Below are 18099 nucleotides of genomic sequence, written 5' to 3' on the forward strand. Positions count from 1 at the left end.
ATTTTCCCGTCTCTGCGGATCAGCAGAATCCGCATCAAGTTCTCACACTCGCAGGCGGACACACACACAAGCACAGCGCACGGACAGGGTGTTATTTATGAGGCCCATAAAGTAAGGAGACGAAGACGACGACGACGATAGAATAGACAAGACGACTGCGACAATGCCCCAAACATCCCAGAGGAGAGGCGAGGCGAGGCGAGCGACAGGAGTCGATATGGCCATGGGCCAACAGAGACCGCTGAACCGACCAACAAATGGCAAGACATTAAAAGTACTTAAAGGATATTTGCATATTTTATGGCCAAACATAAATGTGGCTGATTACAAGAGTCCCCAAGAAGAGGACAGACATCTGCTATGCTGCCATGCAATGCAGATAGAAGCGGCAGATGTGTGCGCGGGCGGCGGGCTGTATTCCCCCCCACCCGCCGCCACACGATCAATGTTGTGCCATTTGCATGTGGCATACAGGGATATGGCCAGATTCACTCCAGCAAATTAGTTGGCAATTAGCAAAGTGGCCGGGCCGTCGCATCAGCTGGCCAGTTGACTTTGGCTTTCGGCCCGGAAGAGCATCCATCTTCTAATTAATTTTCCATTTGAACTGAAACGTGCGTCTGTGCCCCGTCTATAGCCGGTAGCGGCTACCACAGGAATAACGATGGTAGCATCGGGAGCAGTTACAGCATCAGCAGCAGCGGCAGCAGCAGCTGCCGTAGTGCCCATAAAGCGACTTTTGCTCATAAAGCATTTAACGAGCCCTCGAGCCTTGGGGCAACCAAAAACCAGATGCATCTGTAATTAATATTGGCTCGTATAACCTGCAAAAATTTAGTTTGTCCGAAAAAGTTATTAAATCTTTTTTAGCCCCTGGCGTACAACCGCGACCATTAACAGGCAACGCGAAAATTTCCTTAAGGCTGAAAATTTAATTGATTTTTTATGATTCGATTATCGTATACAACTCTGTGTTGGCCCCCAAGCAAGCCTAATCTAGCCTCAAATGTTTGCTACACATTTCGCTACACGTTTCCTTTTTATTTTTTTGTATTTCTGTTTAGTGGATCTGCTTTCCAATTAATTGCCAGACAAAGGCTGAGACGCCAACATGGTCGGCAATTAATTTTCACCAAAAATTGATGCCGCCGCCATCGTCTCGGAGTCTCGGCTGCCGAGCAGGAGAGGATTGGTATTGGTCCAGCAACAACCACCGACCGACCGACCGACTTGTTTCCTGGCTTGTACGTGTCTGGATTTTTTCCTGCTCGTTTCTGTTTTATTGTTGCTGCTGTTCTTCTTTCCTTTACTCTCCTTTTTTGCTGCTGTTGTTGTTGTTGTTTGTAAGTTTTGATGTCACACAGTGACACAGTTGCACGTGCGGAGTGCTCGTAATTTGTATTTGGCCTCGTCTCGCATTTACGTTGATCTCATCGAAAATGTCTTAATTAATTTGTGCGCTGAGGCGCCCCAACGGGAAAGTGGCACAACAGAGCAGAGCAGAGCAGCCTGCCACCAGCCACCAGCCACCGACCGATCTGCAGGTGCAAGCTGACAACAAAAAAAAAGAAGAAGGAAATACAGGCGGCAGAGGAAGGGAAGAAACCCACTTAATTTATGACTGGGACGACACATACTCGAAAGATGACTTCGCATGAAGCCCCACAAAAGGCTTACAATTTTTTGCAGACGCTTTTTTTTTTGCCTCTGCGGAATCCTTTTCAACATCCTGCTTGCCTGCCTGCCACAGTTTGATGGCCCCGAATGTCGTCTGCCTGTTGCACTGTCTGCTCCCAAGCCCCCGGGAGGAACTATAGTCGACCCCAGGCGAAACACTTGAGCAAATGAAGCCCCCAAAGAGTCAATATGTGTAAGCGAGTACTGCAGATCGGGGCAAAACAGGGAGAGTTATGCTTATGAAAGATATGTACATACATATGTAACCCAAGACGCAGCCCGAGCCGAGCCGAGCACATAATGAGATACGCAACAGCTTCAAAAAATAAACCCAAAAGCAACAACAACTGCTAAAAGAAGAGAACGAAACGGAAAGCAGTCGGAAAGAAAAGGAAGTGGACAAGAATAAACGACTAGTCGATGCGCTGTAAAAGCATATCGATTTTGATCAATAAATAAAGAATACAAAATACTTCTACTCGTTTCACCATTTCACTATCGATGCATCAATAGAATATCGATATTAGTTTTAGGCTAATTTCTGGGATCAACAAGGGTCACACTATTGTCTTGTGCGCGCTTTTAACAACCTTTGCTGCCGTCGCGCCCCGCGAAAAATGCAAAAAAGTGAATACTGTGTTTTTTTAATTGTGTCGAAATCCCGGAACCATATAGCATAGCCTGGTGCTACCCTAGGGGCACAGGCTGCAGGCGAAATAAAAGGAGTCGAAGGCAAGTGCGATAAAAGCAACGTCAAAAGGATTAGAGGGCTGTGCAGCTGTAAATTCACGTACGTATGTGAGCTTTTGCGAGAGTGCGGTTGTGTGTGTGTGTGTGCAAACAGAACATGTCTGTGCATAGGTGGGTGGCGTGACATGGCTTGACGTTGCCTTCGGCTTTTGTTTGTCCCTAACAAAAGCCAGAACTAGCAAAAGCGGGAAGAAAGGCACAGCGGCTGCCGGGCGGGGCAAAGGAAGTAGAAAAGGAGAAGTGTAAGGAGCACGACCTGCTTGTAAGCCAAAGAGCTCATAAAAGGAAACACCCATACATACACACATGCTGGCACCGAGCCCGAGTGTAGGTTCGTGGGTGCATGTGTGTATGTGTGGCACATTAATCACACTAAAGAGTTTTACAAAATGCAACCCAACTCCGTCGCTGATTGCACCGAAAAGGAGAACCAACAGATTTTGTAGTTGTAGTTGTAGTTGTAGCTGTAGCCTTTGCTGTTGTCACCACTTAAAGCTGCGGCTTAAGAAATTCTGCGCCCGTCTCAGGGAAGCCGCTTAGGCAACGCCAACGAGCCACCCAAGGCGTTTTTTTTGGAAGGTGAGGCATCTCAAGAGTGCGCTCCCCACAACAGGTGCCTATTTTGAACCAATTGCGTGACAAAGAGAGCGCGCGAGTGGGAAGTGTGCGAATACACCTTGATATATGTACCTCCTTCAAGGCTCTCCAATAATACTCCCCCCACAAGTCTTCACTCTCTCTTTGCACTAAGACCCTCTCCACTCACCACTCTCCACTCCCCGCTCTTTGATATTCCTCCTGCATAAATGCACTATTCCTGCCAAGGCGACGCTTTTTATGCTTCTCTTTCTTCGTTTTTTATTATTTGATTTCATTTCAGTTTTGTCAAGCATTTTTCTGTGGCGCAGAGGAGCACCTTCTTCAGCCACAGCATCCACAGTGCTCCACTCCTTCCAGCTCTCGACTATCTCCTCTCCTACTCCGGCTCTCAGTCGCCTTATTATGCCGTTCCTAGCACTTTTGATTACTTTTTATCCGCTTTGTCCGCGGGTTTCATAGCTTACAGTTTTGTGGCTTATATTTATCCCCTATCCCACTCCACCTCCCTCTCTTTTCCTCACTCGGCGTGACTAATGACGTGCCGGACCCTGGACAACGCTTGAGTTTGTTTAGTCTCCATCTCCCTTCCACTACCCCTTCGCCCTATCCATCGTCGTGATGTAAATAAATGAAATAATATTCTCTTGCTGGTTGTCCCGCCATGAAAAATTAACGCCGACAGTCGGCGGCCGACTGTTCCATTCTTGAGTTCTCTTTTTTTGTTCGCTTTTATCTTCTATTTTTCTTTTTCTTTCATTTGTCAAGTGTGGAAATCGTTATTGTTGCTCGCGTTTTCTGCCACATGTAGGTGGGGCATCAGTGTCCGTGGTGGAGTGGTGCAGATCTACTACGATCCTTTGGAATTGGTAATAGAAAAGCGCAGTAAATTATCCCATTTAGAGTATTACCAGCTACGGTCTCGCCCCAAGCCAGAAATACTTGTGCATCGATGCATCGCTCAAAATCGGTAGCAGCACTAACCATACAGTATATAGATGTGCCAGTTCATACAACGAAAGCGTCACCCACTGGCTAGCGCGTTCAGTACCCCAGAGTGACAATTGATTTGAAATATATGTAAAACCAATTCCATTTATATTTATGCATATTTATTTAAGTATATATACACACTTGATCATAATAATAGGTACACACATCTACGTAAACTTTAACATAACAGAAAACGGTTTTATGCAATATATTAAACTTAAAATTAGTTCTCAATTATTCCTTAAGTATCTGTTTTCAATCAAATAAACTTGATTATATTATAAGATAATGTTATAAAAGAAAATAGCTCCATTTGTACTTCACAGTCAATATCATGCTGCTCAAAATAATAGGTACACTTCAAGTATTGTTATGAAAAAAGTTTGTAAACTGGTTATTATTATTTTGTTGTTGCCTTAATGGGATTTGATAGTTAATATCCGATGTATCCACCTTTATTTTTTGTCACCTTTATAATTATTTTTGGCGTACTTTTAATAAGCAGTTGTCTCATACCACAATTTTTGGATGCCCTCGCATAATTTTTGATTATTTGAAAATGAAAACTTAGCCAATTTTGTTTCGTAAATCTGCCCACAAGTTTTCGATTGGATTTAAGTCGGAAAATTTAAGAAGCCACTTTAAAACGTCTATTGTTTGGTCCTCAAAAAATTTGGTCAAAAGCTTGGATGTCTGCCTTGGGTCGTTATATTACTTAAATACCCAATGGAAACTCATGTTTTCTTCAGCATAAGATAGCATAACTGTCTGCAATCTGGGTTTGTATTGCCCAGCGTCCATTCTGTTCGTTGTCAGGAAAAATGGACCTACGCCGTACCAGGATGAGCAGCCCCATATCTTTAACTGGCACCTCCATGTTTGACAAATTTTTTTTGTGAAACATGGATCAAAATTCTTTCTTTTAAGGCTTCCTACATTGCTTTCACATTCATTCCCTAATAAATTTATTTTAGTTTCGTCGCTCCATAAAAGGCTTCTCCACTTTTTCTCTCCGGCGCATCCTGCGCAGTTTTTATGATCTTTAGCAAAAGTTTGCCCCATGGCTAAATTTTTTTGACGCGTAAGTTGGACCTTTCTTTCTATTCTCCTTGGAAGGCTGGCTTGTTGTAGCCGTCTACGGATCGTTGGAGCACTAACTTCTAGTGCAATTTCTGATACAATAGCCCTTGACGACTTAAATGGGTCCTTATTCCTCAAAGAAAAGTATGTAGTGGTCACGTGTTATGGTTGTTTTCTGTGGCTTTCCGCGAGTTTCCTGACTAGGTTTTTATTTTTAAAGCATTTCAACAAAATTATGAAACCTTTTCATTAATTTAGCAATGGCCCGTAGAGATTGGCCTTCTTTTTTCAGACTAAGAGCCAATTGGGCTGTACAATAAGACTTTTGGCCTATTCTTGTAAAAAAAAATAATTATTTGTTTATATTTAGACTGTAGTTAAATGAAATGGATGTTTAATTGCCAAAAAGCCAAGAATTTCCAAATTATTCACTTGATATTCAAAATTTACTGACACTGTACCTATTATTTTGATCAGCCAAAATGTGATGTCAACTCGCAATATCGCTTAAAGCTCTGTTGTTCGGCGGTTTCCCTGTTTCATTTTTTTTGTGTACCTATTATTATGATCAAGGGTGTATATTTTTTCTTATATTGTATATTTAGATACATCATTGTTTTAGTTATAATAAACAAAAAAGTCGAGAACCGACGGCGTTTGCATAATTTTTATAATTTATAATAAACCTGTTAAAATAAGGAAATAAATGTATAATTATATTATTGTAATATTTTATATTTTGTGGTATAAATCAAACAAATAACAGCTTTTATTTCATTTCCCGCGCCCTAGTGTACCATACCCACACCCCCTGCCCATTCTTCATTTATTTTGTGGCGGTAGGTCAGTCCATCAAAAGACCCAAAAAAAGAACCAAACTCAAATTTCAGTTCTAGCAAAGACTATACAATATCAAGATGTCGCATGAGGAACAAATGCTTTTTCAATTTTCGTTTGACGCTTCATGGTACGGGCGCGCGGGGCTAGTACTTCAATTCTCTTTTACGCTACCTTCGCCTCCGAAGTGCTACTCGGCTTCGTCAATGCCTCGGTCAGCACGAGCTCGAGCCAACCCAGAAATATGCTTGTAGTTGTGTATATGTGTGTATGTCCTAGGTCGGCACGGCCATAAACCGGTTTCGCCCGCAGCATATACGGCTTTTAGCTTCACACACAAGCGCACTGAAAGCATGTCAGTGCTGCGTGCCGAACCCGTAGGGCAGCGTGGTCGCTGATGCCTTTGGCGCGGCACAGTGGGGACTCAGCCGAAATAGTCAAAAAATTGAATGAGTGCTTTAGATAAATTGAATGTACGCATCTAATAGAGAATTTTCAAATCGAATTTTCAAGATAGTTTTAGTTTAGGAGATATAAGCACTCAAAGTTTAAAATTTTTTCAGTGTACAAATATTTATTGACTAACTAACTAATTTAGCAAGCTGAGACGGCCAAAGGTCCCACTGTGCCGCTCCAAAGACATCGGCGATCCGCGACCACCGCACTATGGTCCGAATGACCACTTTTGTTGGCCAAAATTAATAACTCCCGAACGGAACAAGATTTTTTAATTTAGTTTTTTGTATTGGATTTATATAATCAATAAGAAGTGGATTTAAGAATAAACGAGGGGGAACGTTGTGAGTTGCTGCGGACACCGCAACTCTACAGTTATACCCGATACTAAGTCAGTATGGCTCTCCTGCGGCAGACGCCGCTAAAATTGAACCACACGACAAAGAGTGCGTGCGAGAGAGACAGAAAATCAGTCTGAGCGTGACGTCGGGCGCTGCGTAGCCACTAAAAATTGATTTCTTGCTTTTGGCTACAAAAATGATCCGATCTGATCCAGATTCAGCAATCTGATAGATATGGTCATTATCTATGATTCTGCATTTTTAGTTTTCTCGAATCTGCAATATTGTGGATGCAACAGATTTTCGTCCTTTGTGGGGGCGGAAGGGGGCGGGGCGAAATTCTGAGATATACGTTTTATAGTGAGATCTAACAAATTTGGTTACTCTAGCCTTAATAGTCTCTGAGATTTGTGGATGCCCCAGATTTTCGTCCTTTGCGGGGGCGGAAGGGGGTGTGGCGAAATTTGGACACGAAACGGTCAAGGTCCGATATCACAGGAGTGTGGATACCAAATTTGGTTGCTCTGGCTCTTATAGGTTATGAGATCCTTGAACTCATATTTTGCAATTGACAAAACCGACCATGAAACCTGTGTGTTAGAGAGAGACAGAGCGAGAAAGAATGAAATTGTTTTCTTGATTCTGGCTATAATCATTATACGATCTGGTTCAGATTTTGCACTGTAGAAGATATGGTAATCCTCACCGATTCTGCGTTTTTGGTTTTATCGTATCTTTAAAAATGTGGATGCCACAGATTTTCGTCCTTTGTGGGGGCGGAAGTGGGCGGGGCGAAGTTTTGAAATATTTTTGTAGCAGTGACATATCACAGAAGTCTGGATCCAAAACATCGTTGCTCTAGCTCTTATAGTCTTTGAGCACTAGGGGCTGAAGGGGACGGACGGACGGACGGACGGACGGACGGACGGACGGACGGACAGACGGACAGACAGACAGGGCTCTATCGACTCGGCTATTGATGCTGATCAAGAATATATATACTTTATGGGGTCGGAAACGATTCCTTCTGGACGTTACACACATCCACTTTTACCACAAATCTAATATACCCCAATACTCATTTTGAGTATCGGGTATAAAAATGGGTGTGGCACCGCCCCTTTTTTTAATAATGCATATTTAAATTATTAGTTATAGTGAAAAACAAGTCTTGACCATATTTTCAACATCTTTATTAAAAATAGAGGCATTGGATGCCTAAAAGAAATTTTTTTTACTTAAATATAAACAAAATTTGTGATCCAAGTCAAAAAAATAATTGTTTAAAGGTTGCTTTTGTCAAGGGGCTCTGAAATATAAAAGATTTACATTTATTCTAACTGTGCTGTTAGTTAGTTTACCAGATTATACACACCTACATGTTTTTAAGCCTCATGCTCTTCGTTTTCCACTTCCATACTCCATTGCAATCCAAAATTATCATCATAATCATCTTCATTCCGACCGTGGTCTTCTAATGGGCTACCTTCGCTTGATAACATTTCCAAAACTTCAGTTGGAAGGTTTATTCTGTTTTGTCTCTGAATACGTCTATCTAGATTTGCCGATGAAATAATAGGATCTGATGTATCCATTGCTCGGTGGAACACGTCTGTAAAATTATGCATTCGGCTGCACTTCCGTGCATGATGTAACCGATCAGATTTTTCCGTTTTGTTTGCTCCCTTATTGCACAGTACTGCTCTTTGCTAAGATCCTTGTCGAGAAGCAGGGCTAACGCCTCGTCAGGGGAGATCGGGGTCGGCTTTCCTACTGGGTCCTGCACAGCCTTGCGAACTATTTTGGCCTTCTCTGGGCATACAGAGAGAAGTCTTAGCACAAAAGCGAGGTCGTGTTTGCCTCGCTTTCGTGCGGCAATGCTTGCCGCTTGAATCAATAAATTGATGTTTCCTTTCTCTGATGTAACAAGATCTGCAGCCTGCCTTCTTTGTGCTCTGCGACCTTTTTTGGTATATAACAATACAGGGCGTCCCACTGACCTTAAGGCTTTTGGGACGGCTACACTTGTTTGTTGATCAAGCCAATCCACATATTTCCGTTGAAACATCTTTATATTTGACCTGCATATTTTCCATTTTGTTGTCAACCGATAACAAATTTTTTTGCTGGTTTCAACAAATGCTGTGGTCATTTCTTCTGATATGTCACCATTAAGTGCTGATTTTAAAAATTCCAGTACCACATTTTCCTTTTTGCTTTTTTTTACTTTTCTGAATGCCATAAGGCAAAAAATTCTGCATTTTTGAATGTGAGGTAATGATCTAATAATGCAAATTTAAAGCATTGTGGTGAAAAGTGGCATTTCTTACTATATACATTTCAAAAAGAATTTATTAATCTACAACACACAAAAGGTTTCAGGGTGGGACTAGGTAGGACTCACTTTGTACACCTTTTCAAAAATTAGTTTTTATTACAAGGTGGCACCTGTTGAACGACTCACTTTAACCTACAATTACGAAGACATCCCAACTACTAGATACAGTTCACAACTCAAAACACGTAATACAAACCCGACTGATTAATATTCATCAAAAAAATTTAATCAGTTCCTTGCGTTTTTTAACTTTTGAGAGATTTAAAATTGTTCTTAATCCGGCACTTTTTCCCTTCACGTGCTTTTCGATAACAATAGCTGGGTTGAACAGCTGATTTTGCAGAAGTGGCGCCATCTATCGAAATTTCTGGTACGCAGCTTTAACGGTCCATCTTTTTCGAATACAGCGCGATCAAAACAAGGTTTCAGCTTTGACTTTGAAAAATTAGGTTTTGGCCAACAAAAGTGGTCATTCGGACCATAGTGCACCGCTTCGACGGTGCTGTTGCCGAACAGACGAAACCGATGGGCAGCGGGGTCGCGGTAGAGACGAAGTACAGGCGAAAAGGGAATTGAAACCCCGCGCGCTCCCTCGTGCCTTTTGGGTCCTAATGTTAGGACCCACCATAGAACAGCTTTTTGGTCGCTCAGGCGACATCTTGGTATTGTATAGTCTTTGGTTCTAGCGGCCAGCAATACTAAACACACACACGCAAAGTACGTGAGAATGCATGTGCACCCATACACTAAAACATGCTGGTGGCAAAACAGAACCAGACCTGAGAGAGTTCAAAAAAATCTGAAAAAGCATACAATCACATATTTTTGTCGAAACATATTGCGTGTGTACTAACACATGCAAAGATGTTCTCTCTGCGCTCTCTCTCTCATGATGAACTCACTCTGGGGTACTGAACGCGCTAGCCAGTGTGTGACGCTTTCGTTGTATGAACTGGCACATCTATATACTGTATGGTTAGTGGTAGCAGCAAAAACATCGGAAAACATCGGCAAAAAAACATCGATGCCCGATGCATCGAGGTTTTTTTACATCACTAAGTCGGCGTTAATTTTTCATGGCGGGACAACCAGCAAGAGAATATTATTTCATTTATTTACATCACGACGATGGACTGGGCGAAGGGGTAGTGGAAGGGAGATGGAGACTAAACAAACTCAAGCGTTGTCCAGGGTCCGGCACGTCATTAGTCACGCTGAGAAAGAGGATGAGAGAGGGAGGTGGAGTGGGATAGGGGATAAATATAAGCCACAAAGCTGTAAGCTATGAAACCCGCGGATAAAAAGCAATCAAAAGTGCTAGGAACGGCATAATAAGGCGACTGAGAGCCGGAGTAGGAGCGGAGATAGTCGAGAGCTGGAAGGAGTGGAGCACTGTGGATGCTGTGGCTGAAGAAGGCGCTCCTCTGCGCCACAGAAAAATGCTTGACAAAACTGAAATGAAATCAAATAAAGAAAAACGAAGAAAGAGAAGCATAAAAAGCGTCGCCTTGGCAGGAATAGTGCATTTATGCAGGAGGAATATCAAAGAGCGGGGAGTGGAGAGTGGTGAGTGGAGAGGGTTTTAGTGCAAAGAGAGAGTGAAGACTTGTGGGGGGAGTATTATTGGAGAGCCTTGAAGGAGGTACATATATCAAGGTGTATTCGCACACTTCCCACTCGCGCGCTCTCTTTGTCACGCAATTGGTTCAAAATAGGCACCTGTTGTGGGGAGCGCACTCTTGAGATGCCTCACCTTCCAAAAAAAACGCCTTGGGTGGCTCCTTGGCTTTGCCTAAGCGGCTTCCCTGAGACGGGCGCAGAATTTCTTAAGCCGCAGCTTAAACTGGTGACAACAGCAAAAGCTACAGCTACAACTACAACTACAACTACAAAATCTGTTGGTTCTCCTTTTCGGTGCAGTCAGCGACGGAGTTGGGTTGCATTTTGTAAAACTCTTTAGTGTGATTAATGAGCCATACATACACACATGCACCCACGAACCCACACTCGGGCTCGGTGCCAGCATGTGTGTATGTATGGGTGTTTCCTTTTATGAGCTCTTTGGCTTACAAGCAGGTCGTGCTCCTTACACTTCTCCTTTTCTACTTCCTTTGCCCCGCCCGGCAGCCGCTGTGCCTTTCTTCCCGCTTTTGCTAGTTCTGGCTTTTGTTCGGGACAAACAAAAGCCGAAGGCAACGTCAAGCCATGTCACGCCACCCACCTATGCACAGACATGTTCTGTTTGCACACACACACACACAACCGCACACTCGCAAAAGCTCACATACGTACGTGGATTTACAGCTGCACATCACTCTAATCCTTTTGACGTTGCTTTTATCGCACTTGCCTTCGACTCCTTTTATTTCGCCTGCAGCCTGTGCCCCTAGGGTAGCACCAGGCTATGCTATATGGTTCCGGGATTTCAACACAATTAAAAAAACACGGTATTCACTTTTTTGCATTTTTCGCGGGGCGCGACGGCAGCAACGGTTGTTAAAAGCGCGCACAAGACAATAGTGTGACCCTTGTTGATCCCAGAAATTAGCCCAAAACTAATATCGATATTCTATTGATGCATCGATAGTGAAAGGCGAAACGAGTAGAAGTATTTTGTATTCTTTATTTATTGATCAAAATCGATATGCTTTTACAGCGCATCGACTAGTCGTTTATTCTTGTCCACTTCCTTTTCTTTCCGACTACTTTCCGTTTCGTTCTCTTCTTTTAGCAGTTGTTGTTGCTTTTGGGTTTATTTTTTGAAGCTGTTGCGTATCTCATTATGTGCTCGGCTCGGCTCGGGCTGCGTCTTGGGTTACATATGTATGTACATATCTTTCATAAGCATAACTCTCCCTGTTTTGCCCCGATCTGCAGTACTCGCTTACACATATTGACTCTTTGGGGGCTTCATTTGCTCAAGTGTTTCGCCTGGGTCGACTATAGTTCCTCCCGGGGGCTTGGGAGCAGACAGTGCAACAGGCAGACGACATTCGGGGCCATCAAACTGTGGCAGGCAGGCAAGCAGGATGTTGAAAAGGATTCCGCAGAGGCAAAAAAAAAAGCGTCTGCAAAAAATTGTAAGCCTTTTGTGGGGCTTCATGCGAAGTCATCTTTCGAGTATGTGTCGTCCCAGTCATAAATTAAGTGGGTTTCTTCCCTTCCTCTGCCGCCTGTATTTCCTTCTTCTTTTTTTTTGTTGTCAGCTTGGATCTGCAGGTCGGTCGGTGGCTGGTGGCTGGTGGCAGGCTGCTCTGCTCTGCTCTGTTGTGCCACTTTCCCGTTGGGGCGCCTCAGCGCACAAATTAATTAAGACATTTTCGATGAGATCAACGTAAATGCGAGACGAGGCCAAATACAAATTACGAGCACTCCGCACGTGCAACTGTGTCACTGTGTGACATCAAAACTTACAAACAACAACAACAACAGCAGCAAAAAAGGAGAGTAAAGGAAAGAAGAACAGCAGCAACAATAAAACAGAAACGAGCAGGAAAAAATCCAGACACGTACAAGCCAGGAAACAAGTCGGTCGGTCGGTCGGTGGTTGTTGCTGGACCAATACCAATCCTCTCCTGCTCGGCAGCCGAGACTCCGAGACGATGGCGGCGGCATCAATTTTTGGTGAAAATTAATTGCCGACCATGTTGGCGTCTCAGCCTTTGTCTGGCAATTAATTGGAAAGCAGATCCACTAAACAGAAAAACAAAAAAATAAAAAGGAAACGTGTAGCGAAATGAGTAGCAAACATTTGAGGCTAGATTAGGCTTGCTTGGGGGCCAACACAGAGTTGTATACGATAATCGAATCATAAAAAATCAATTAAATTTTCAGCCTTAAGGAAATTTTCGCGTTGCCTGTTAATGGTCGCGGTTGTACGCCAGGGGCTAAAAAAGATTTAATAACTTTTTCGGACAAACTAAATTTTTGCAGGTTATACGAGCCAATATTAATTACAGATGCATCTGGTTTTTGGTTGCCCCAAGGCTCGAGGGCTCGTTAAATGCTTTATGAGCAAAAGTCGCTTTATGGGCACTACGGCAGCTGCTGCTGCCGCTGCTGCTGATGCTGTAACTGCTCCCGATGCTACCATCGTTATTCCTGTGGTAGCCGCTACCGGCTATAGACGGGGCACAGACGCACGTTTCAGTTCAAATGGAAAATTAATTAGAAGATGGATGCTCTTCCGGGCCGAAAGCCAAAGTCAACTGGCCAGCTGATGCGACGGCCCGGCCACTTTGCTAATTGCCAACTAATTTGCTGGAGTGAATCTGGCCATATCCCTGTATGCCACATGCAAATGGCACAACATTGATCGTGTGGCGGCGGGTGGGGGGGAATACAGCCGCCCGCTCACACATCTGCCGCTTCTATCTGCATTGCATGGCAGCATAGCAGATGTCTGTCCTCTTCTTGGGGACTCTTGTAATCAGCCACATTTATGTTTGGCCATAAAATATGCAAATATCCTTTAAGTACTTTTAATGTCTTGCCATTTGTTGGTCGGTTCAGCGGTCTCTGTTGGCCCATGGCCATATCGACTCCTGTCGCTCGCCTCGCCTCGCCTCTCCTCTGGGATGTTTGGGGCATTGTCGCAGTCGTCTTGTCTATTCTATCGTCGTCGTCGTCTTCGTCTCCTTACTTTATGGGCCTCATAAATAACACCCTGTCCGTGCGCTGTGCTTGTGTGTGTGTCCGCCTGCGAGTGTGAGAACTTGATGCGGATTCTGCTGATCCGCAGAGACGGGAAAATATTTTAAGTTCGAGCCAAAAGTGGAAATTTTAACCAACATTTCATTCAACTAATGTCCATTCGTGCAGCAGCAGCGCGGCAGAGGTGCGAGCGGGGTTTCTTTGGGTTTTTATTTTGATTGTAAAAAGTACCAAATATGCAAATACCGGAAATCGATAGCTCGATTAATCGATTGCCATACTTACCGTTTGGTTTGCTTTTTAATAGGACTATATTTCTATTGGGCATTTTTGATTAATTTCCTCTTTAAATCCTCTATTGCAGAACTCAAAGATCAAACAAAGGACACTACCAAGGCTGACATCGCAACAGCTGGAGAGCTAGAGAGTCTGAGAGCAGCAGCAGCTGTAGAAGAATTCGCACACTGTGGCCAGCGGGTGGAGAGTAAATCGAACCGAATGCAGTATCTCAGTTACGCTCTGCAGACATCCACGCGACTGCTGACGAACCAGAACCACCACAACCAGAATCAGTATCAGCCGCATACAGCGGGTGCGCCAGCTGCCACCTCCACGCCCACCGACGAAGACATCGCACACGCCTGCTGCAGCCGAGGGGCCCTGTTGTTGAGACAGCGCCAACAGGAGCTGGCCAAGCGGCGCGCTCTCGAGGATCAGATCAACGCCAACGCCCACGAGTTGGAGTTGGAATTGGAGCCAGAGGAGGAGGACGAGAGCAAAGCGAGCGGCAGCGGCAACGGAAGCGGCAACGGAAGCGAAACCGAGGAGGGAGCCGTGGGTGGAGAGCAGCTACGTCAGCCAGTCCAATGAAATTTACTCTCATTTAATGTTCAACTGGCGCGCAGCAAACTGCTCTCGTTCTTCAACCGCGACATGGCCGCCACCGATGGCCAAATCATATTGGCCGCCTCCCGATTCGGCGATGCCATGCCCGTCTATTTGCGCGACTTCTCCAAGCAACCCCTGCCGGCGGTGGCCAAGATCCTCAAGGGCCAGCACCAGGCCCTCGGCGTGCCCACGCTCTCGGCCCCCTCGCTGCAGAGCACGGCGCTGTTCCTGAGCGCCGGCAAGAAGTACCAGATCCTTGCCCAACCCATCAAGATCAAGGAGGGTCGCAAGCCCACCAATGTGGGGGCCAAGGTGCTCATCCCGCAGACCTATGGCGGCTACTTTGAGCTGCTCAGCGAGGATGGCCGCTCGACTCGCTGCATCGACTCGGTCCTCGAGCTGTCGCGTCGCCGCAATGCCCGCGTTCTTGTGCGGGAGACGTTCCGCTGCCAGCAGATGAACCGCACCATCCACGCGGGCGAGCTGCTGACCACGATGAACGACAACGGCAAGTACCTGCAGTGCCGCAACATCAAGGACGAGATCATCAATCTGCCACTCGATACCAAAGCCAAGTTCTCGGCCATAGCGCGCGAGGACAGCATCAGCGGTGTGCACACCGTCAAGAATCTGCTCCTCAAGCGGATGCCAGTCATTGTGAGGTGAGTAAATGGTTCAAGGTTTCCCTTCCCTACAGGATCTCTACTATAATCCTTGACCCCAAACACACACAGACTCGTCCATGGCAGTGCCCCCAAGGGACTGAAGCAGCCCTTTGTCCCCGAACTGCGGCTGCTGGGATACGTGGAAATCGATCGGATCTTTGCCCTGCCCCTGCATAAGGACACCGATCTGGCGCCAGTGCCGCTGAACGCAAAGATCAAGCTGCAGCGGGTCAAGAACATGGAGCAGCTGGAGCACTTTATCGAGTACACGCGCTTTCTGGAAAAGGCCCAGCGCCTGCTGGCGGATGCGCGCGATCGCCTGCAGATCGTCGATCTCAAGCTGAGCGAGAAGGAGAAGAAGGGCTCCAAGTTCCACAGTCGGAACGGCAGCGGAAATCGGCTGCCGGTGGTGATGCTGCCCACGGCCGCGGGCATGGCCAGCGGACTGGCGGAGAGCGGCTATGTGCTGCGCAAGAGCGCCAGCTGCGACTCCTGGTCCAAGCAGCACCAGCACGCGTTGAACAGCGAGATCGCCGAGGAGTACAACGAGATCGATCACATTTACGACTATGTGCGGGGCCTGACGCCCCTCTCCAAGGGCCTGGCGCGCTTCGAGCCCATCTGCGAGTCGCCCACACTCAAATCGCACCACACGGACAGCGGCAGCGGCAACTACTGCAGCCTCATCCGTGCCCCCATCCCCCATCAGCAGTCGAGTCAGCAAGCCGCCTCCTCCTCCGCCAACAACAACAACAGCAGCCTGGAGTCGAACAAGCATAGCAGCAGCAATGGAGGCAACGGAGGCAACGGCCACCACCAGCATCCCCATCCGCATCAGCACCAGCATCCACATCCACATCCGCATCAGCATAGCCATGGCCATCACATGGTGAATCATTATCACCATAGCCATATACAGGAGGACATCAAGCCGGTGCCGCCGCCGATTGAGACGATACCCGGCAAGAAGCCGGCGGAGAAGCGTCAACGTCCCACTCTACCAAAGCTTTACATCAAGAATGCCAATGCCCACAGTGCCGGCAGCAGCAGCAACGGCAACTCCACAGGCACCGGCACCGGCACCGCCACCACTCACAGTCACAGTCACAGCCATAGTCACAGTCACAGTCACAACCATCAGCAGCAGCAGCAACAGTTGCAGATGCAACAACAGCCGACGACCCCCAATGGAAATACGGCGAATGCTGTGGCCAATGCGGCTGCTGCTGCGGTGGCAGCTGCCCATCATCATGGCTCCTTGCACAACCACTCGCACAGCTCCCATCCGCACGCGCATCCCCATCCGCATCCCCATCACGGCAAGGTGCTGACGCCCAACAATCATTTGCCAGCCAAGGAGGCGCTGGAACCGCAATCCCCGCTGTTTCACATCAGGTAAGGATGCGCTTTTACCATCACAGATATTCCCGAGGGAGACAAGAAATCGATCCATCCATGCATTCCTCTCCGTAGGTACAAAAGCCTCAGCAGCCTGCAGTTGACGCCGGACAACAATAATATACCCATGACGCCGCCGACGATCTCAGCCCATGGCAAGGCAGCGGCAGTACCGGCATTGAACGCATCGCCCGGCACACCACCCGATGTGGTTCTCAAGTGCGGCAGCATCCTCAATGCGCACGGCCATCTGTCGTCGGGGGCACCGGGCACGGCTTTGGGGATGCCACATCCGCACAGCCGCAGCTCCAGCAGCAATAACCATCACAATCCGCGCGAGGGGACGCTGGACTCGTCGCGAAGCGGCGGCCGGACATCGGGCGACTCGAACAAGCTGCCGGAGAAGAAGACGCGACGCTTATCACGGCCCAGGAGCCTGGCGAATCTGGTGTTGGACTTGCGGCCATCCAAAGAGAAGTCCAAGAAGAAGCTCTATATACATCATTTCGATCAGAGGCAGCAGGCGACGTTGTATCTTTAAGATGTTGACGATGATGATGATGATGATGATGTAGAAGTAGCTAAAGATGATGACGATGATGAGGATGATGAGGAAGTAGCAGATGATGATGATTCGTTACCAACTCGGTTCTAGCTGCCATCGACCCCCAACAACAGAGAGATCTACAAAATACAACCCAACCAACCAACAATAAGATGGAAAACTACAAACATTTGGAACGCTGCGTGTGTTCCTGCAGGTGGGTGCCAAACGGGTGGGCGGCTGCTGGGGAGGCGTGGCAATGCAAATCGTGCTGCGTTTTGATTGTTTTTTTCCTTATTAAATTCGTGCAAAAACTAGAGACTTGAATTAAACAAATATTAAACTGGGAAAAATAATATTTCTCTCCTTCTCTCTCTCTCTGTGGCAGCTTTCACCAATTTAAATAGCTTGCAACAGCAATTTTTAATTAACATTGTGCCTTTCCCTGCTATGCCCCAAGAACGACCGAATTTCCAATGAAATATTCAACAAGAATATATCTAAATGGAATAGAAACGATTAAATGAATGATTGAAGGAAGGCCCTGAAAGCAGAGTTTGAAGGAAGAATCGTATAGAAATGCTGACAGAACACACAGCAACAAATATACACATACACACCGCACACACACACATCCACACATCAAGTCTATAAAATTGTGATTTTAATTTTATGTTTAATTTAATAATTACTTGGAAAACCAATTTTATTAATTTTATGGAAAAGCCATTCATGCGAATCAGTCAAATACGAGAAAAAACAAAAACACACAAGAAAATTTCACAAAAAAAAGCCACAAAATAAAGATTAAACATACTATATATATGAGTATATATATATATAGATATATATGTGTATAAAACCGAATGGCAATGTCAATGT

General features: G+C 45.8%; 1 protein-coding gene across 1 annotated transcript in view; it reads left to right on the forward strand.

Annotated features, from left to right (window-relative positions):
• LOC117185747 overlaps nucleotides 1–17834 on the forward strand; it is an 82596-nt gene extending 64762 nt beyond the window's left edge. Inside the window, exons 2-5 of the mRNA XM_033395080.1 lie at nucleotides 14087–15272; nucleotides 15345–16670; nucleotides 16749–17434; nucleotides 17606–17834. Coding sequence (XP_033250971.1) covers nucleotides 14656–15272; nucleotides 15345–16670; nucleotides 16749–17214 — 2409 coding nt within the window. The 5' untranslated portion in view covers nucleotides 14087–14655 and the 3' untranslated portion in view covers nucleotides 17215–17434; nucleotides 17606–17834. The remainder of the gene's footprint in view (nucleotides 1–14086; nucleotides 15273–15344; nucleotides 16671–16748; nucleotides 17435–17605) is intronic.
• The last annotated feature ends 265 nt before the right edge of the window (nucleotides 17835–18099 follow it).

This window comes from Drosophila miranda (assembly GCF_003369915.1).
Source record: "Drosophila miranda strain MSH22 chromosome Y unlocalized genomic scaffold, D.miranda_PacBio2.1 Contig_Y1_pilon, whole genome shotgun sequence".
NCBI classification, from domain to species: domain Eukaryota; kingdom Metazoa; phylum Arthropoda; class Insecta; order Diptera; family Drosophilidae; genus Drosophila; species Drosophila miranda.